This window comes from Canis lupus, chromosome 14 (genome assembly GCF_011100685.1).
Source record: "Canis lupus familiaris isolate Mischka breed German Shepherd chromosome 14, alternate assembly UU_Cfam_GSD_1.0, whole genome shotgun sequence".
In the NCBI taxonomy this organism is placed as follows: Eukaryota; Metazoa; Chordata; class Mammalia; order Carnivora; family Canidae; genus Canis; species Canis lupus.
In genome coordinates, this window is record NC_049235.1 from 23,909,829 (window position 1) to 23,931,276 (window position 21,448).

Genomic DNA, 21,448 nt, shown 5'->3' on the forward strand with positions numbered 1-21,448 from the left:
GTTTTACCTGGCTTAGTGTCCTTTTCTAATTGAGTACTATAGGAAATGAAGACTCTAGCAAAGATACAAAAAATGAAAATCCACTGCTGTTTCATATCTCAGGCCAAGTTTCTCATAGGATCCGGTAAGAGTTGAATGTCTGGGCAGAAGGTCTCAGGTCATTACCATAAAATGCTCTTTGGCACCCTCTGTCACAGAACAAAGTGTCAGACCAATTCCCATTACTAGGTGCCTGTGGTGCTTTTCTTAAATAATCAGTCCCATTCAGTCAGAGATTTTAAGGTTCTTCATCATCTCTCTATTTCATAAGCAGTAATTTTTAAGGCTAAATGGCACTAGAAGCAGAATGTTTTTGAAGTAAGGTTTAGAAAAAAGAATTTAGTATATCCCAACGCTGGCCTGATTCTTTCTCATTTTTCCCAAAGGTCATATTCCAAGTTCAACCCTGACAGCATTGTACGTGGGCATCTGGGGAGAGGTAGGCAATATTCATTCCAGCTCCACACTCCAGCCTGGGAGGCCTGGGAGCTCACATACAGGGGGGGATCAATTTTTAGGATGCCCTCTTGAATCCTAGAGAGTGGAGACAGACAAAGCTTCCCTTGCTCTACTTTGACCCTTGAGGTTCAGATATGGGTGCCCTTACATTTGCTTTTCTTCTTTAAACTTAAGAACATGAACAACCAGGTAAATGAAGATAGGCAAGGTAACACTGCAACTATGCTATATATAAATGTGCATTTTTTCCAAAGTGCATTTTCAGAGTCCCACTTAGAAAATGTGCTTCACTGCCTTACTCTGCATATGCCCCAATGAATTCCAAGAGGTCATAGCAGCAGAGTACAACTTTTGAGATTAGAAGAGTTTGCTCTTTAAAGAGCTATTTTTAGCTGGAAGGGAAAGTGTAGGCCTCAAAGTGCCTGGCAGTATGTCCTCCAGTGGGAATCTAAATTGCAGGTCTGATTCCAGGGGAAGGTCTCAGTGGGGTTCTTTCTGCCTTTGTTTCTGGAAAGGGTGGTTCTGCTCATTGTCAGTGTTGGGGGCTGCGGGGTTAGCAGTTTCTCCGGGGAAACTCAACCTATAGTCATCCAGGACCTATTGTGTCTGGGCACCCAACTGACCAGAAACGCTGGAGCCTGAGGTGTCCAATAGCCACACTGGAGGAAAGCACTCCCGATTCATTAAAAATCCCCGTCCCATCGTATTTTGACGCCATCAAGTAGGGCTCCTGAGATAAATTTCAGCCCAACTCTTACAGATTATTAACCGAGTTTTCATTGTGTAGAGGGCATCATTCCAGGTCAAGCTCTGGTGAAGGGGAGGACTTGGAGGGGTAACCAGCAAAGCGGACAGAGATGGGGGGCATGGTGGGTGGAACGTAAAATGCTTTCAGCCGCACTCAGACTTGGGGGCCGAGTCTGGGCACCCCGAGGAGGCGCTGGCTGCCTGGTCTTGGGATCTCACCCGATAGGGGCAAAGCTGGCTTGACGGTTGTGCTCTGGAGAGTGAAAGGGAGAAGAAAAGGACAAGGTTTGGGAGGAATGGCGGGATGAGGTTGAGACAGAGAAATACAGGGATGGAGAGGGTCAGAAATCCTGAAAGAAACACACAGAGGGGTAGACAGATGCAGCCGAAGGGCGGGCACAGAGCACAAGAAAGAAAGGAGGCAGAGAGATACTGAGAGACGCACAGCAAGGGAGAGATGGAGAAAGACGAGAGTCAGAGCAAAGAGGCCGCGAGCGGGGACGCCGGTTGGTAGGGGGTATCCGGAACGAGGGAGGGGGCGAAGGCTCCAGGCCCCACCGGCGTCCCCCTCCACCCCACACCAAGGCGCAAGGTCGCCAGTCCCTGGGCTGTCGCGCGCTCCACGCTGGCGGCCCGCAGCGCCCCGCCTCGGGCCCCGCAGCCACAGGTCCGCGAGCCCCGCGTGGGCGCGAGGAGGACGGGGAGGGGTGGGGGTGAGGGGTGGGGAGTGGGGATGAGGGGTGGGGGGCGCTGCCCCTGCTGCGCCCATTCCTGCCCTACGCACCGCCCCACTACGCTCCCCTCCGCTCCTCTGGCGGCCGCAGCTCTCCTTACAGCCCCCCCCGCCCTCCCCCGGGGACCGGGCGCTGCGGCCACCAGAGCCACCGCAGAAGCCACTTCCCGGTCCACCGAGAGCCTGGGCGAGGGATCTGTTTATTCGGGGTGTTAATTAGTCTTTGAGGAATCGCTCACCCACGTGCCAATACAACTGCCCGTGTCGGGAGGGAGGGCGCCGCGAGCGGCCGGCCCACCGCGAAAGCACGACCCCGGCGGCGCCCCGACCCCCAGCGTGCTCCGGAGCGTCCCCCAGTGGCCGGGCAGGACCATGCACGGCGCCTGCGACCCGGCTCCGGAGAGGTCCCCCGGCTGCCCGGGGTCGCGGTAGACGCGCTGCCGCGGGGTGCGCCAGGAGCCTCCGGGCCTCGCCACCCGCCCCTCCCTCGGAAACTCGGACCGTGGGCGCTTGCCGTGTGGCCTTTTTCTTCCCAAAGGCCAGTGTTTTCTCTCTCCGGTTCAAGTCCCGAGGACTGGCCCAGCCTCCTCCCCTTAAGTCCTTTCCAGCATCCTCCGGCAGCCTCGGGAAGCAAGGAGCGCGGGACTGCTCGTCCCGGAGCCAGCGCCGGCGGTCCCAGCCCGTCCGGCGCAGTCGCCTTCCTCCCTCCCTCCCTGGCTCCCTCCCTTCCTCTCTTCCTCTCTCTTCTCCTCTGCTTCCCCCGCCCTCTCTTGCTCTTAAGTTTCCTGCACCGTGAATCCAACTGTTCCAAGCCTAGGCTCCCACCGAACCTAGCCTGAGCGCGACCCGGGCGCTGAGACGCCGACTCCGCCGCGGCTGGACGAGGCAGCGGGACCGGTGCGCGCCCGAGCATGGAGATGAAGCGCCAGGGAGGGCATGTCCGGGGCGCCGGAGACGCCAGGCCCGAGTAGCTCCTCCATGGAGCCTGCCCAGAGCGACCCCTGCTCGCCGGTTTCGCCCCCGGTCCTGTGCGGTACGTACACTTCGCCTCCACCGTCCCGGAGAGGATGTCTTGGGGCGGCGTGGTGGGACACCGCGAAGGGGCGGCGGGAGGGCCACTGCTTGGGGGACAGAGTACGCCTGGCGGGTGACCTCACAGACCCGGGCAGCCTTCCACTCTAGAAGTTAGCGACTGACGGTGCCCCTTGGCTTGAAAAAAAAAAAAAAAAAAAAAAAAAGTAGTGCCAAAGGATGTGCTTGTATGCGCGTGTATCTGTGCAGAAGGGTGGCATGGGTAAACTGAGCCCAGCTTTACTGTATGCAAATTGCGTTCCCTTTCCCCACCCCCACCCACTCCACCGACTGTGTACCCACCGCCTAATCCTGGTCAGCTCTACCTACCCCTTCCTCTTCTTGTGCACCCCCCCCCCCCAGTCTCTCTCTAGCTCGCTTTCCCTCTCTCTTTCTCTCTCTGCTGGTGTGTACGTGTGTGAGCACTGCCAGGGCTGGCGAAGAACCAGCCGCCGCCTTTAAGTCCGAGCCGCCCGGCCATCAAACACTAGGGCAGGTCTCGCTGCCAGAGACGCTTGGGCTCCCAACCAGCTTGCACGCGTCTCCGTGTGCCCCGCCACCTCCTGTCTCCACCGCCCGGGAAGTCGCATCCGAGGAGTGCAGGGCGCAAGGAGCCCCTCATCCTCCTACCCTCCTGCCCGCCTGCCTGCGGACCGGGCGCTCGCTGGTTTCAGGCGCTGGATTTACTCGCTTTTCAATTTTTCCTGCCCCCCCCCCCCTTCCTGGTTTTTGGTCCACCCCTCCCCTCCACGACCCCCTTTCCTCGCTTGGTCGCCAAGCCTAACCTTGCCCGCGTGGTCATGGGATGTCTAATTTCATTTGTATCTAGGCTGCTGAGAGCGCTCCTTGCTCTGTAAAGTGGATGTCAGGTGGATCTATGTGTTTGAAGGAACAAAGACTCAGCGAAAGCACCGCCGAGGAAGTTTGAGACGCGGGAGGATGCAGGCTGCGTGCTGGTACGTGCTTCTCCTCCTGCAGCCCACCGTCTACTTGGTAAGTCGCCGCCGATCCCGCGCCCCCGCAATCCCACCCTGGTCGCGAGGCCAGACACCGGGGGCGCGCGGGAGGAGGGTGAGACCGCCAGTTCAGCGAGAGCAGCGTTCCTAGCGACCGTGTTGGAACAACTTTGGCAAGCTGGTCTTTGGATCCCTGCGGGATTTTCCGGGGTTCCCACCCTCATATCTTGCTCAAGTCTCCCCTCTTCCTGCGTGTGATTCTGAACAGCGTCTAGGGCGCCCTGGACACCCAGAAAGCGAGGAAATAGTGGGACGGGATGCTTTATGGGGAGAGAGGGCAAAGCGAAAGGCTTGAAGACATGGAAACTCTCATTAGTTGATCCACAGAGTTTGAACGAAAGGAAATGGAGGTAGGGAGTGCGGAGCACGAATCTCTGGCTAGGTCTGTGACTTTGAAAGTGCACCCACCCACCTAGTCCCCCAGTTTGGAGATACACGTAAAGAAGTGCAAGGTAACTTTGTTCGACTTGTAGGGTTCAGAGGACAAGTAAATCAGATAACAGCACGACAGGCGATGAGATAGAGTTAGGTCAGGGATGCCCCGGCAAACACGCAGCGGCTCTCCACCCTCTCCTCCCAATCTCTTCTTTCCACCAGATAACCGAACCCCAGTCCCGGCGCCGAGCTTCTTACTAGGGAATGGCAGACCTTGTTATCAGGAAAATACTAAGCAAACCCACTGCCTCAGTCTTTCTGGAGTGGAGTTTCGGGGGTCTGGATTTTGTGCACTGTTGGGACTGGAGGTGGAGGTGAACTGGTAGCTGTGGGCACCGCGTGGAGCCAAGGAGGAGAGCATTTTCCCATGTCTGGCTTCAGGGAGGGCCAGGGACACTCGCACCCTGCTGGCGAAGTTGTGTTCAGTGCACTGACTCCCCATAGCTTATTTCTGAGCCACAAGAGTGCCCTGAGGGCTCAGTGTGTTCTGACCAGGGGCAAGGAGCACTGGAGCGGCCTGAGCTCTCTGACGGGTCTGGAAAAACGGGAGAGAGGGGCGGTGCCGTCCGTCCCTCAATCCCAAGAGCTTCAGACCCCACAAGCCTGGGAGCAAAAGTGTTGCCAACCCCGAAATTGAGAGCATTTCCCAGCTGTTGCCCTGGTGCATGTGACTGCGGGGCTGCTAGTTGTGTGAACTCTGTGTATGTTAATGAGTGTAAACGCGTGTGTGAATATGTATGTGAGGGTGTGTGCATCTCACGGGGTTCAGCTTCACAGTCCAAGAACCCTCGGTGTTGCCTGTCTTTGCATCTTTATCGCTTGACTGTCGCAGCCGCGGACGCCAGAGGGCGCTGCACGTCAGTGTCCTCGCCTACAGGACACCTTGGGGTAAACAGGTGAAAGCCAGGGCAGCCAATACAAAAGAATAGCCTTTCTGACTCAGTCACCGAAGTCTGTGCCTTTCCCGGCTGGCTGGAACGCAGACAGAATGCAAAAATTGTCCTTCCCATCTCCCCTCTTCAATCATTCTTGCCCGCACCTGTGTCCAGTCGACCCACTGACATTGAGAGCCTAAAGACCGAGGGCAGAAAGTTTGGCCAGAGGAAATACAGCAATTGTTTATTGAAAGAAGGGGAGGACCGCAAAATGAAAGCTACAGAGGAGGGACATTAACGATCCCCTTGACCATGGAAACCCTCCTGCCCCTTTGCTCTGCATACCTTTACACCTGACCTGAACCTCAGGACTGTTCTTACGTCCTTGGACTGTTGCTTACACACGGCAAAGGCTCGTGGCTGTGGTGCAGTTTATTGCTTGGAGCAAGTGTTTCGATAGTCTGGAAAATAATCTATCAAAAGCAGAAGTGAAATCAATACGTTGTGTTAAATTTTAAATGTGTTTGTTGGCAGTTAAACCGTTTTCCACTCATTACAACAACAGTGCTGGATTTATTCTAATGCGCTGCGTTCTCAACAACAAGCGCATTAATTCTCCTTTAATTGTAAACTGGGAGCATTTGAAAACCATTCAGTGTGCAAATTATGCTGATTCAATTACCGTTTAGTTACAGACTTCATTACCTGAATGCCTTTTGGCAATACGGAGAAAGGAGACAATTTTTCCAATTTCACTCAAAACAATACGAAATGTGAACAATAAAATAGAGAAGGCGATTTAGAAGTCCATTCTTTTCTCTCCGATCTAAAGTTGTTTTGTGTGTCGGGGATTAGAAACCACACGGTACCACAAAAACAAAAGGCTGGTGGCTGTGACCCAAGGTAGTATTTCCAGGGATTGTAATCCCATAGTTATTTGCCCACAGAATTCCAAGATATTTTCCTGGAAGAGCAGGGAGCTGGTTTTTACTATGGAAATAAACTTAAAGAGGTGAATTGGGCAGGAGGACAGGTGTGGTTCTAGGCAGGTAAGGAAGTGGAGAGCCTTGATTAAAACTCTAGGGCAATGAGACAGACCAAGTAATAGTCAAAGCTTCTTTCTCCATCTCTTTTATTAAACATCACATACAGTAACTGAATTTATCATTTTTTTTGTACCTGTATCTTAGAACATCCCAGATCTTTGCAAGAAACTGCAATAGATGCATGCAGTTTGTCAGGAACTGAACTGCTTCAAGTTACACTCCAAGAAGGCAGGAGTGGCAAAAACCATTATTTTATCTTATTTTTTCTCCTTGAGAGGCCATAAACCAAGAAGGAGTTTAATGAGTAGTTTTATATCTTTAAGAGCTCACACAACAAGTTAAGTGAGAGGGTGCTCTATTTATGCGTTGCCTCCTAGCTGATAGCACAGTACACCTTTCTCTTTAAGCCCCCGGAATTCCAGTTATGTTTTCTAAGGAGTGATTGCCACATTATGTCCAGGGGACAAGATTTGTTTAGGTATCTCTTGTACAAAAATATTCCTGCTTCTGCTTATAGAGAAATGCCTTAAATATTCCCAAATTGGCGATTTAAAAAAAAAAAAAAAAGAAAAAGAAAAACAATTCTCTACCTAACAGGTCAGGGCTCTGTTCTTAAGCCACACTCTCCTGCCTGCATTTGAGTGAATGTTTTCAAAATGTTTCTTGGCCCAGGGTTCCTTGAATTTCTGTTTTCGCTTAAGGATTTGAGTGTTTTTCTTTTGTGTTTATTGAGAGATGTGTCTGTCCTATTTCAAACTGGAAGCTTATTTAGTACTGCAAAGGAAAGTTAATTAGAAATGTGTCTACAAAGTAACCTTCTGAAGCATATTAGCTAGCATACTCAAAAATCACCACAGGGATAACTTCAGCCATAAATGCAGGGAAGTAGGAAACCATTTTTTAAAAAATAAAGGCAAGGAAATTTTTTGTCTATTGAATTTTGTGTACTTATTGTAGATTTTAAAGTCTCAATTTAGTAGGAGAGGAACCTATGGCATAACAATACTTGTTTAAAAATATATATAAAAAAAAAGATCCTGCAATCTTTATTCTCCTGTCAGTTCTGGACTGATTCCAGGATGTTCTCAGTATGATAGAATTGGGTAACAGGACAATGGGATTTTCACTGAATTGAAGCACACATTGGATAAACTAGGAATATTTTGTTTCTGGTTCTGAAGAAAGGGAGTTCTGAATTGGGTTCTTTTTGGTGGATCAAACGGAAGAATAGGCCAGGGTACACAGGGAGAACACCTGCCAGCAGAAAGCAGAGGTGTCTTGTTGGGGGCTCACCTGTGGCAATTTTCAGAGTTCAGAACTGAATCTAATGAGCTCTCCCTGGGCATGTCAACAAAAAAGTTACTCAGAAATTGAGTCCAGAGAATCTGGCAAGGGGTTGCATGATGTTATGGTGATCAGTCACACACCCACAGTTCTATTTTTATGAGAAGAGGCTTCTCATCCTCCAACTTAGATCCCATCAGTTCTGCTAGAAATGAAAATTGCTAATAATCTAGTTGCTTTTTTAACCAATATGGTCAAGAATTGAAAAATTCTTTCTAAACCTTGTCCTTAAAAATATTTTGAATCAATTACTCCCTCGAATTTAGGGTGTCCTTAAAATGTGAATACCACACCAATTGTTTAATAGAGATTGAAGAGTGATTAATATATCCATAGAATACTACCTCTTTACTATTAGAAGCCAGACAATTTTGGTGAATTTTACTCAGTGTGAAGGTGGCTGTTAAGAACTGAGGAAGGTGAGGGAAAAAGCAGCAGGAGAGAGACCATCAAAGTCTGTCCTTTGGACTAGGTATGGGCACTGTATTTACATCCTTTGAAAATTAAGCCACTGTCCACTGAAAATTTTACAATTTGAGCTTATTCCTGAAAAGAAGAGTGCATTAACTACCTAAGAGTGGCTATTCAGTGTTTTCTATTAAGGCCAGTTCTTGGAGGCAGTACTAAAAGTTCCCTAACACCACTGCATTTCCTGATTTTTCTATCCCACATCAGCGTTCCCGATAAAGGGAGAATTAAACCTAGATGTTTGAAGGATCCTGTGCCCCGGGAACATAACATGAAAATTTATCAGTCCCAAGACATATTCTAGGGCTCTGTGGGAGAACAAGTTGCTACTATTCCAGGCATTTTCCTGAACTGTTCAGTTTTCCATTGACCAAGAAAGCAGCTCCTCCGGTGTGTGGGAAGCACTTGGGTGGGTTGCCCTTCTGCCACACTTCAGGAGGATTATCGGTCTGGGGCCTTCTAGTGATAGCTTCTGGGAGAAACTGCCTTCAGTATTAGAAGGGGGAAAACCACAATTACTCCAACTTTCTCAGCTGTGTTTTCCCAGAAAGCCATTAAGTTCGTGGCTCCTCTTTGTGCGAACTTGATTTCTATTTGGCTTTGAATTGTTGACGGCTATTTCCTTCTTAATGAAAGTGTTGTCTGGGTGAAAAACATATCTGGTGGCAGGAAAATTGGTTGATTTTTTTTGAGATAGGTGCCCAATGTCCTACTTTTCTATCTGAGGGAAAATTTTCTGCAGACTACAGAAATTGACAGCATTGTCCAGGTAATAACCACCGTGGACAATATTTTCAAAAAGACATTTGAGTGATGAAAGCATTTGGATATTGCTTTTTCAAATAAGCAATTTTCTGTCTTGGCCTTCTTTGATTTTTATAGGCGGTGGGAGAGAAGGGACCAGGGATTGGCAAAGGGAAGCCTTCCTGGTTTCTCCCAGTCCTGAAATATTGAGGTGCTCCTCAGCTTCGCTTGGAATTCCGGGGTCTGAAGAGCGCTGAATGGGATTGGCTGTCTCGGCATTGATTTTGAGAGTCAAGAGGGAATCTTGGGAATGAGGAATGACACTCTTCTTGCACTCCTCTGCCCAGAAATAAAGCAGATGGAAGCTCTGAAAGTTGCATGCTCTCAAGCGGCTAGTTAGGAAGTCTGCATTCTTTCCGAGTTGTCTGTTGGTTTTAAATAAGGTGCCTAGCTTTGATTTGATTCCGGAAAGTTCCCTTAAAGCAACCAAGTCCTTCTGGAGCCTCAGATCTCCTTCTAAGACTTGAACAGTCTTCGCCATTTTAATTCCTAGAGGGAGGCGGGCTCGGCGCGGTGGGGTCAGCTGCTCCAGGAGCAGCGGGGTGGCAAGGCGGGTACGCCCTCCCGCCTACCTCTGCAACCGCCTCGCCCCCATTCCTTAGGTCGGGACAAGTGTCTGCAGGAAGTTGCGGTCTTGATTTATCCGCTGCTCTAGCTTCCGACCAGCTAGCTCTTTTTCTCTATGTCAGCACTAACCCCTCCCGGAGCTCGGTAAACAAGGCGCGCACATTTTTTTTCTGCCGTCGATTGGCATGTTGACGACTCTGCTTGAAGGAATGTGACAATAAAGTGGGAAACCAAAGCTTGGCAAGCACTTAATCAAGGATAAAAAGGTTCCGCTGTAAGGATGTCACTCAATTTATTGTGAAAGTCGAATGAATTACGTTTAATGAAAGTGCTCCCCAGATGAATATTACCAGCAATTTCCTGAGTTGGCTCTGTCAGCTCGAGATGAGGAAATGCCAACCCAGATCAGAAATGAGCGCCCATCTCAATTACTATGCAAGCTTTCCAAGAGCGGCTTTTTATTGAGATAATATATATTGGCGGCTTCTTCGTGCCCCTCCGCGCGCCTAGGAGCGCATTTGCGCGTTTTCCAAGTTTGCCATCTGCTCCCGAAGGTTGCAGGTTGTTGTTTATGCTTCTAATGAGTGCACCGCGTTTCTGCTGCGGGCTGGAAACCCAATTACCCCCTCTGTAAACAGCCTTTTTTTTTTTTTTTTTCCCCCCCTGGTACATTTTGTTTACTATGGAGGTGCGGGCTGGCGGGGGTGACGTGGGGGTGGGACGGAGAGAAATCCTTTGCTCGGGTGCCCTGCGTTACAGAAAGTTCCTTTGTCATTTAGTCCGGTGCTCTGGGTGGTGGAAAGCAAGGTGGCGACCAGAGCGGGGGCGCCCGGAGAGGGAGCACGGTGGGGTCCCAGGAGCAGCGAGGGTGCATCCGCTTGCCTCTCCCGCCGCCGGTAGCGAAAAGTCTTCTAACGCTCCAGCTTCCTTTAAATAAATGAGGGTATTTTACTTGTTCAAGCCGGAAATACGACGGGGAGGGGGAAACACAGGCCGCAGCCGGAGCACATCACCTCATCTGCATGAGAATGGAGAACCGAGAGTCTTTTCATGTACTGCTTCTTTCTCCCACAATAAGACAAATTGCTGCTTAGAAATACCGAGTGTTTCCTTAGAAACTGGCTCGTGGGGGCTCCGCGCGTCCCGGTTGAACCTGACTTCGGCCAGGCCTGGCCCATCACCTTCGTAACCCCAGTGGATTTTGACGGGAAGGATCCGAGGTAGTGGCGGTGAGGGCCGCAGAGGGAGGCTGGGCGCCCTCGCCCCAGCAGAGGGAGGGGGCGTCCTCCTGGCCCATCCTGCCCTAGGTCTCAGGATCCCTCCCCATCCCACTGATTTTAAAGGCCATTTCAAGTCGTCTTCCACGGTTAGAAGCGAGAAACTTCCTTCGACGTAGGCTTCATACCCGAGAACCGGCAACCCAGCCCTCTCCCCAAAGCCGCAGAGTGTTCGGGCCCCGGGAAGTTTCCCAGCCGGAGTCGCTGCCGCCGCAGCTGCGCGCTCTATTTTCCGCTTTTAGCCTCAGGTGACCTCGAGCAATCCCAACTGGCTTGAGAACACACGGCTACGGCCCTCTCGCGTCTAGACCCCCACGCCTTCACACCAAAGCGTTGCTTCTGCGGAACTTTTTGCGGACGCCGCCGAGCTTCGGTGCTTCTGGGGCAGCAGGCAGGACTGCAGCAGCTCTGGGGAGGGAGGTCGCCGGCGCCGAGAGGGAACGGGGTCGCTGGCGGGTGGCGGAGCCAGCGCGGCCCGCGGAGCAGGGCTTCAGGACCACGGACAGAGCCCCAGGCTCCGCCCGCCAGGTGGCCGCCGCCGAGCATCCCCGCCGCGGCCGAGCTCCGCGCCCTGGAAGTGGAGTCGGCGCTTTCCGCGGACACTTTACCGCCAGTCGCGACTCAAACCCGCCTCCCCCTCCCCGGCGTTCGGGAGCCCTGAGCTCGGGTCGCTAGGTCCCCAGTGTTTCCTGCGGCCGGATCAGCTCGTTTGCACCCCTTCCCCGCCCCCCTCCCCGCCTCCGTGGCTGCGGCGTCACGTGACTACCGCAGAGTTTAGGCTGAACGGAGGTGAATCCCAGGTTGCCCCACTTTTCTCCTCTCCTGTCCACATTCCCTCGCACAGTGGGCTAAATCTCCCCCTCCTCCCAAGCAAACATGAATGAAGTGATGTAGAGCTCCAAGGCTTCTTAACAACGTAAAAGTCCCGTCTGACACACAAGGAAACGGAGGGTACAGAGAAGGGAAGCAACTTTCTCGCCGGAGTAAAACCTCGCGGGGGCAAGTGACTCGTGCCCTATCTCCCACCTGCGGGCAGCTCGGCTGGAGCCACAGCGACACCCTCCAGGACCAGGCGCCCTTAAAAAAGCGACGCGGGTGGAGGGTAGGAAGTCTTAATTATTATGAATTTCTAAAGGAGCAGTAATTATTCACGGGGAGCAGGACAAACCACAGCCCGGGCAAAGGAATCGATATATTTCCTATCGAAAGTGCCTGGCTCGCTTTTAATGCAGACGAATTGGGATGCAGCCTCATTATTTTCCGTGCGGTTAGGCTCCCTGGCGTGGGGCCTGATGCAGCGTGGAATCTATCATCATTAGAAGCAGGATGGGATAGGGGGAAGTTTCCCCTTATTTACCTAACAAAACAAATAAACAGAACCCCAACAACCCCCAAACACCCTGACACAACCGTTGCCCCGCCTCCCCTTTCCTTCCTCCACCCCCCTTGTCCGGCTTGCTGTTGCATACTCTCCCCTGGCCTTTCTGAGCCTTCCAGAGCCAACACTGCGGCCATTGAAAGTGTGCGCAGTTTCTCCTTGGCTGTGGTCACACGGTTGATTTGGTCCAGAAATAATAAGCCCGGGAGTACCCAGAGTTGGCGCTAGGGGTTCTCTGTGTCAAAGGCGAGGGTTGGCTGAGAAGTTCTCTCTGTTTCTCTCCCCTTAGTGCAAGCGGTAATCCTTTCAGGATACCTAATTCTGCAAATCCCCTCAGCATTAAAGGAGCAGAGGTCTGGCAGGCAGTGCTTGCTTCCTCAACCTGTGTGAGAAGTCAGCTTGGAAAAAGGCAAACCCCGGAGAAGAGAACCAATCTGAAGGTGAAGAGAGGCGGGGATTTGAATAGGAATGGAAAGGAAGGTTCAAGTGCAACGCTTCCTCCGGGGCCTTCTAGGAAGGCCTTCCTCTTTTGATTGAGAAGCTGGCCTTTTGCCTGCTGGGAATGGGCCCCCTCTCAACCCACTGAAGATGCTACAAGTGTCCGGGGTCCTGCCCAGTGACTTGCACAGCGTTTTCCTATTTCTACCCACTTGTGCAGCCAGCACCTGGGCACAGTCTTTCTTACTCTTAGAAATTGCCTGCTGCCCCTAGTGGGCAGCTGCTGGGTTTAAAGTTGTATTCTTATGTGGATGTCTTCACTGTTTCCTGCAATGCTTTGCTCTTAAGGTCAACAAAGAGGTGTGTGTGTGTGTGTGTGTGTGTGTGTGTGTATTTTTGAGTGCTTGGCCTTCATCTGGCTTATCCCTTCTTTATAACAGATCAGTCTAGCAGAGAAGATAGGGTGTGGCACTTAAAAAAAGCTAACTCCTCCTCCTTAATTGCATTAAAATTAATAATAACATCTTTGATAGCATTAATGAATAGAAAAATTAAAATTGTGAATTTCCAAGCCCTAAAGTAGAAATGATACCCTTTACTCCTTGGATTTTCTTTTCCTTAGAGCCCGGCGTTTCATGGTATATTGTGATTACCTGAGTGTCTTTGTTTCCTTGCTGTCAGAGACAGCGAGCTAACTCAATACCAGGACTGTATGATCTACTGACATCATTTCCTCCCACCATCTTCATTTTTAGAGGCTTTATAATTAAACTCTGTGAGATATATGTAACATGCATCCAGCGGAGAGCCTTTTTATTTATATTTATGTAGCATGCTGAGGAAGGAAAATTAAGGAAGTGCTTATATTGAAGTAATAAGCCTGCTTTGATATTAGCAGGAATGTCCTTTTAATTTACTTTTCTCAAGTCTAAAGACTATCTCTGGAAGACCAGACCCCACAGTCATGTCTTTTTAAGGAGAGATTCCAATAAAGTGAAAAGACATTTATTAGCTTGTACTAAGTGGAACAAAAGGCCCGGCTAACCACTCACTGAAAATGTACACTTAGCATGGAAAGTTGCAGTATGATGCAGGAAGCTGAGCAGAAAGAGGCTAGCTGGAAACATCTGCAAGGCCCTACATTTTTCTCTGCCTCTCCCTGCACCTAACCCATCACAAGATACACATTTATACATAGTGTAACAAGGCCTTTCAGAGCCAAAACAAAGACATCGTATGGCAAATTGAGAGGAATTTTAATAAAACCGAAAGTCACAGTCTAAAAGGTAGGAGATTTTCTTCTTTAAGATAAGTTATTACTAAGAAAAAATTATGATAGAAAGGCTTGGAGAAAATTTCCTCACTTAGAAGAGTCTTTCTCTTTTCCAGGTTAAACATACACCCATACGCACACAGCAGAGCAAGATTAGATGTACATCGGTACATCTCTCTTTGAAAGATTCCGTGGGAAATTATAGAGGGGAATTCTTTTGTTTTCTAAGTTGCTGGCCTTGAAATACCAACTTGAGTTTGACAGCAACATTTCCTTGATAGGAATCTGGTTACTGACACTATACTGTTGTCCTGTTTATGTCAGTATTTTCAGCTATAGAAGGAAAGCAACTTTGGTAAAGAAACTACTGGCATGATGGTTTGAATTCTGGTTATGTATATATACACACACGCCAACCTCTCTAGCCGAACTTTAGAAAATGATTCTTCTTCCTTGTAACCTTGTAGCTGAATGTTATTGGAGGCCCACAGGTATATAAAACAGCTTATATAAAATTAATGGACTGCTTTACATTCACGATCTCTTACTTGTGAAGCCCTTGTAAAATATCACATCTTAAAATAGGAAGAATATAAAGTCAGGTTTTGTGTGCAATCAATAGTTGTAAATGGTTCGGTGAAATATTTGATTGTTTTGAGTGAGTTTGCAAATGTGATGGAAATTTATTGTCCTTCTTTGTGCACTGATGTGCTAATCATAAGGCTGCCCCTCTTTTATGTACTTGACCAGTTTTGAGACGGATTAGAAGACTCCCAGGTAACATCTAAGTACACAACCACAAATTTTAGGAAAGATGCATTTATTGATTTGCCAGATTACAAGGGGATCCATGGACCACTATGAAGAAAAATAAACTGACCCTCCAATACTGTGTTGTTTTCTTTAAAATGATCAACAATATACTTATTGTTTTATTGGAGTTGTATACTATGAATACTTAAGATGCATTTTTGAAGAAGAAAATAAGTGAAGGTTTTAAGTTAGTCTCAAACTTCATAAAAAAGACTTTCTGAATATAGTGAAATTATTAAAATAAATCTCTTCAGCTACTTTGCATAAATGTGGACAAAATTTAGAAAAATTGGAGGTCCTCATTCTTTTCTTTCTTTAGACATATATTAAAGACCATGTGTTTCTTTATTTCATCACTTGGTTTATGGATCTTGAAGACATAAGCCATAAGCCTCACTACAAATTTCTTTCCTCTTTCTTTCTATTTCTTTCTTTCCTTTCTTCCTTTCTTCCTTCCTTCCTTCCTTCCTTCCTTCCTTCCTTCCTTCCTTCCTTCCTTCCTTCCTTCTCTCCCTCCCTTTCTTCCTTTCTTTTTCTTTCTTTTTTAATTGTGTATTTTCATTTAGAGAGTGAAGCCTTTCTTTTCTTTTGCCTGATTAGATTGAGAATTATAATGCCAAAAGCCATAGTTATGTTTTCAAAAACTTCTTCCCTCTTCCCTCTATTTCATTCAAAGATTACCTAAAGTAATCAGACTTTTTTTTCCCTTTCCTCCTCTTTGTAAAGATGGCCCTTGTACTATTGTGTTAATATCTCTTTTAAATAAGAAACGGTGCTGCCCTAAATTACCAACTGGCTATATTCTTTGCTGATGCTGTTCAATGCATGATGGAAAACTCTTAAAAAAACATGGGCTGGATTACATGAATTCCATTACATTTTCTGTTTGAGAAGTTTTCAATGAAAATACTATAATTAATCCCATATTCGATTTTAAATCTATTTGTAGAATGGTGAGCTGTGATTTGTTGATGGAGTAGCTGTGGTGTTGGTAATAGGGCTATATGATCTCTAAAATTGAAAATATAAAATACCTTTACTCACATATCTTTTTCAGTTATTTGTGTATAGTTTCTCACACCAGAGCACCATCATTTATTGTTTTACAGAATTAAATTCAGAGAAAGATGCAAGCCATTGCATTTGAAAGGAAGTTATTCATGCATAGTCAGTGTAGTATTTCTCCGGTCTTGATGTGAAACTTAATTGCTATTGATGTGGAGATTTTACAGAACATGGCAGAGTTTTTGCCTCTTTCACAAGAAATACATAATTGAATGATGAGTGCCTCATGTTAGATTTTCAACCTTATTTCTTTTGGTTTAATAAGGCAGAGTTATGAACAGGGCCAGCCACAATCTCTAGCCATTATCAAACTAATGCAGATCTGGTATTAGCACAGATGAGCTGAACTGCCTCTTTTGGATCTGCAGCCCTGCTCTCTGAAATGTGCTGGAGAGTAGAAGCATGAAAAGTGAATTGTTTGGCCCAAGATGTTTAATCCTGCCTTGCATTCTTGACAGAAATCCTTTACAATTAAAATGATTCTAATTAATATGTGGCCGGATGTATATATACATGTCTCAGATTGATGGACTCCCCACTCCCCACCCCAACAGCCTGCTTCTGTTCTTTGACCAAATGGTGAAACAAGAGGCTTTAAAGGAAAACACACATGTGGAAAGATGGCTGATATCCTACCAAGATATACTGTACTGCTTCCACTAGGTGGATAATGTCATGGCCTCTGTGCAATTGTTAACACTGAATTTGTTCTTGGTAGAAATAGAGGAGTTATGAAGTTATGATAAGAAAGTGGAGGACTTCTGGGCTCCATGAGGACCTGGCCACAAGAGGGAGAAAACAGGCCCCTTTCCAATCATTTCAGGACCTCTCCCTCTCTCTTTCTCTCTCAGATGGCTCACTTCAGTTCTTAAGGGAAGCAGCCCTAAAAAAGACTTGTTAAGAGAGAGGAGGGAAAGAGAATGGCAGTGGATTTTCTTAATCCTGTGACCCTGTACAAACTTTTTAGCTTCTCAGAACTCCATTTCCTTTCTGTAATATGGACCTAACAATACTTTCTATCCCATATAGTTATTATTGAGGATTAACTGAGTTAATGTGCTGCAAAAAGCTTTGAAAGGTGCATGATGCATGGGAGTGGTGAACTAATAAAGAAAAAGTCTTGTTAACCCTTTAGACAGAAAGGTGTCTGGGCCAGGTTCTCCTGTTCCCAGCAAAGCTCTTATGTGGGTAAAATGCAAGGGCTGACTCTACCCTAGGACCATCCTATCTTTGGTTTCTCACTGGCTTATTGCTGTACAGTTACCCAGCATTGCCCAGAGAGCCATAAGTATTTAATGTGAATAGTAACCATTGTGACTAAAGCCGGAAAAAGATGGCTATTTCCACAGCAACTGTTTTGAAATGAAGACACAAGTCATTGACAGGCCTAATGAACAGATTGCCTAGTTGAGTGAGAATTCTTGTGATGTTTTAATTTTAGGTGGCAAACAGTGTGAACATTTATTAAGATATGATTTTAAAGTATTGATATTTATGAGCAGTAATGGCTTTTAATTACTTTTAACACTTGACATTCTCTTAAAATTTGTGCACAAGGTAATCAGAACATCTAGCCTACTGGTTTTAAAGCCCAGGGACCTCTGGCCAAGGGATGTAAGCTACTTTTCTCCATTAAAGTTCATTTTAGTTGAATGTCTATATGTGGCAGCACTGTAAGCTCCCGGTAGTACTAGATGAGATAATTTGATAGGATGAGAACCAGAGCACCTCTCTCCTATGCCGCTTAAAATATCTCCTATCTGCCACCATACCCCTCCTTCCAAGGCATTGCCCTGGGTGCCTAAGAAGAGTTCCTACATAGAAACAATGTTTTGTCTTGTTTTTGACATGATAATTGGGAAAAGTGTGGGATGACTTCAGGGGATAAAATGTTCCACATTCCACTTTATACCTAGATCCTGGACTCTTTTTAAATTCACATTTAATTTTCTCAATCCTATGATGATAGGTACTCTTAATATCAGTAAAGTATTTTTAATATCATTAGCGTTAATATATTCCTATGACCATCTAAGTCATATCATTAGGAATACACCATTTTATAGATGAGGAAATTGAGGCATTGAGAATGTCTCTGGTGCAAAGTGGTGACTATTCCAAGCAGTCTAATTCTTTATTTTTTTAAAAAGATTTTATTTATTTATTCATGAGAGACACAGAGAGAGGCAGAGACATAAGCAGAAGGAGAAGCAGGCTTCCTGCGGGGGCCCAATGCAGGACTCCATCCTGGGACTCCAGGATCACTCCCTGGGTCCAAGGCAGGCGCTAAACTGCTGAGCTACCCAGGGGTCCCGACAGCCTAATTCTTTAAATTGCTGCACCGTATTAGGTGAGTGTGCGTGCATGTGTGCACGTGTGCATGCATGGGCACACATAATGGAGGGGGAGGGGACTGAGCCTTATTTTAAAGGTTTTGAAAGAAGTAATTGTTGCTTTCCACTTTAATGGACATTTCTTTTCCACTCCTCTGAGTAGACCTTACTTGGGTAGGTGGAGTGTGCGCATAAAATTGCTGTAGTGTTACCATAATGTATTAGTTTTCATTACATGTAGTTATTCTTGAGGGGCTTCCCATCAAATAGGAGATACAAGGGTAACAAATGCAGGTTTGATATTATGGTTGTGACTCAAGCTTGTGCTGATGACATGTGGGGCACAGTCTCTTTAGGACATCTGCATCTATTGACCTGACGGATATGAAAAATGATCCCTGGGCCTCAGGGTAAGGTAATAAGTGAGATCAGGGCATAAAGCACAATCCTCACAGTCATCTGTGATGGAGTTTAAAATGATCCATAACATCTGTATCCATCCTAGCAAATCATACACCTGTTTTGTGAATTATTTGCTGTATCTGGACAGGAAGAGGTGGGGAGAGGAGAGCAGAGCTTATTTGTAAGAAGATAAATCACATGTAGGAGGTATAAACTCCAGTTTCTCCCATGGCGTTTATTCTCATGGGTCTGTGTTCCAACAGCTTACCAGATATAAAACAGAGATTCAAATCCATATTCTTTTTTTAAAAGATTTTATTTATTTATTCATGAGAGACACACACAGAGAGAGGAGGAGACACAGGCAGAGGGAGAAGCAGTCTCCTTGTGGGGAGCCTGATTGATGTAGGACTCAAGTCCAGGACCCCGGGATCATGTTCTGAGCCAAAGGCAGACACTCAACCACTGAGTCGCCCAGGTGTCCTGCAAATCCATATTCTTTTAGGAGTAAGATCTTCGCGTGATGATACAAACTAAGAAACTTTAAAAAAATCTGTTTAGTTTAATACCTTAATGATATAGTAGTCCCAAATATTCAACTAGTTTAGCTTAGGCTTTTTTTTTTTTATCATAGTCTGGATATATGATTTAAAAAAATAGAAAAATGCTCATGAAATATTCTATAGAATCACTCATGTTGGATTTAGACATTTTTCTATTTCTGAAGGATAAAAGTAGATCCAAGATATTTCTGTCCAAAGTAGAAGCCCTCTGGCATGGGATGGCAGGGGGAGAGCCTGGTTTCATTTCAGTCTTGTGCTACATTTGACCTTGGGAGAGCTTAGTTATGCCTTGGGGCAAAAAATTAAATGTTCCATTTTGCAGCAGTATCATCTTTCACCTTTATGTGGATTTAAAAATGTAAATAAAATTGCTTTCTGTAAATGGTATACATGAAGGTCATATTCATATTCTCTGCAAGAATTCAAAATGCTATTTGACCCATCATTGGCTCAATAGATAATAATGTGTTCTATTAGTTTCTAGTAATCTACTTTTTAAGCATTTTATGGCCCAATATTTTTATGCCTAGTTCCTAGTTTGTGAAATAAGAAATCAGAAATAAACCTTTTAGTACTTCATTGTAGGTTTATTTATAGAATATATGTTTTCAACTTTGAACTTATAAAAATTCCACATCTTCCCAGAATACATTTCCTTAGTTATAAAAGTGGTCTGGTTGAAAATCTACAATGAGAGAAGAGTGTACTCTTGAAAAATTTTGAGGGGTCAAGCTATTCCAGTTATAATCTGAAAAGCAGAGTGCAACCACTGGATTTAGAAAGTTAAGTAACTGCTCTTCTCTTTGAGGAAGAGGGTATTTGAATTATTTTCATTGAAATTTGGATAATAAGACCCTAATAGATCCTTGTATTTAATTGTCATGATTTTGATCGTTAATGACTTTTGATTGCTTCTTCTGGAGGCACCTGTCAGCCATCTCTGAAGCACAGATGGCTTTATCAGCAGCAGTAGGAGTTTCTTTTTCTTACTAACCTTGAGCTGAACACATTTTTTGGGGAAGATGAGCAGACCAATGTCATCCTAAGTTTTTCTGTCTTTGGGAAATTATTTTGTTTATTGAATAATGAATTGAGATCACTGTTTCAAAAGTGTGCATAGTTTTTTTTAATTGTAAAGAGTATTAGTCCTCCTTCTAAGTTGTTATGTAATGAATATTCAGTGACCTAGGCCATAAGACTATGATGATAATACCCCTCTGTTTCCTTGGGACAGGCCTATTTTATGCCTGTTGTTTATATCAAAAATATTTTCTCTAATTTTCAAAAGTGTTTTAGTGTAGATGATAGATTATATGGTTGTCTTACATGTAACTCAGTGTTCAAATGCCTGACTGTGGAAGGTTGATTATGTCTTTTTAGGACAGTCTTAGGTTATGAGAGATTGTTGAACAGGTAAGAAGAGCATTTCCATCTATTTTACATCCCTTTATCATGGAGCATTCAGGCTCTTCCTGAACTTGGATAATCAGGGTCCATTACCATGATGTGCTTCATGAAACATATCCCGTGTTTCTTCATTTAAAAATCTGGTAAATTTTTTACTAAATATTATGCATTACACAAACATGAGAAAAGCGGATAGAAGACGGATTAGGTGAGGTCCTGCAGAGTGGCATCAGCTTGGTGAAATTGTTTTGGTCCAAGGCACAGAAACTAAACTTTGCCAGCGCTTTTAGAGTTAACAGTCAGAAATAGACTCGCTCTAACCTGAACATTCTTTTGATAATGCCCTTTTCCTGGGAGAACAATACCTGAAACACTTATCAGAGCACATTTCTTTCAATATGGTAGCTCTGGAGAGTCCAATTAGTAATCAGAACTTGATACATATCCATGTATCTATGTATCTATTTATATCTCTATCTATCTATATATCTATATCTAGAAAGCTTTGAGGTTATTTCACAAGAGTACATGGCAGAACCCAAAGTAAAGTGAAAGGTTCTCTTTTTCTGTCTTGTGCCTTCTTATCCTTGAGAGTGATGAGCATACATTACCCTTATTGCTTCTCTGAATCCCTGTTTTCTATGCTAACAAACCCATTCAGTCTTTTTGATAAATCTTTCTCTAAATGTTATTATCACTGATGAAACTTCAAATAGTAGCTCCTATTGAATAATCTTCCTATCCTCATTTTTTATTGATTTTATTAGATTCCCTGAAGGTGCTGTTTTCTCCTTTAGTATCTTGGTTCTTTACGATCTAGAACTTTATTAACACTGTTGACTCTCTACCATCTTTTACATCTCTCTTTTTTTTAGGGCTCTGCAAGGCCTTGAGA

General features: G+C 45.9%; 1 protein-coding gene across 2 annotated transcripts in view; it reads left to right on the plus strand.

Moving 5' to 3' along the window:
- NXPH1 (neurexophilin 1) overlaps positions 1–21,448 on the plus strand; it is a 433,511-nt gene that overhangs the window by 137,869 nt on the left and 274,194 nt on the right. The window contains exons 12-14 of one of the 2 annotated variants that reach the window (XM_038556945.1): positions 426–478; positions 2,796–3,011; positions 3,879–4,042. In XM_038556945.1, coding sequence (XP_038412873.1) covers positions 3,989–4,042 — 54 coding nt within the window. In that variant the 5' untranslated portion in view covers positions 426–478; positions 2,796–3,011; positions 3,879–3,988. Of the gene's footprint in view, positions 1–425; positions 1,848–2,795; positions 3,012–3,878; positions 4,043–21,448 lie in introns of those variants that run through there. The other variant, XR_005369459.1, reaches the window with a different exon arrangement.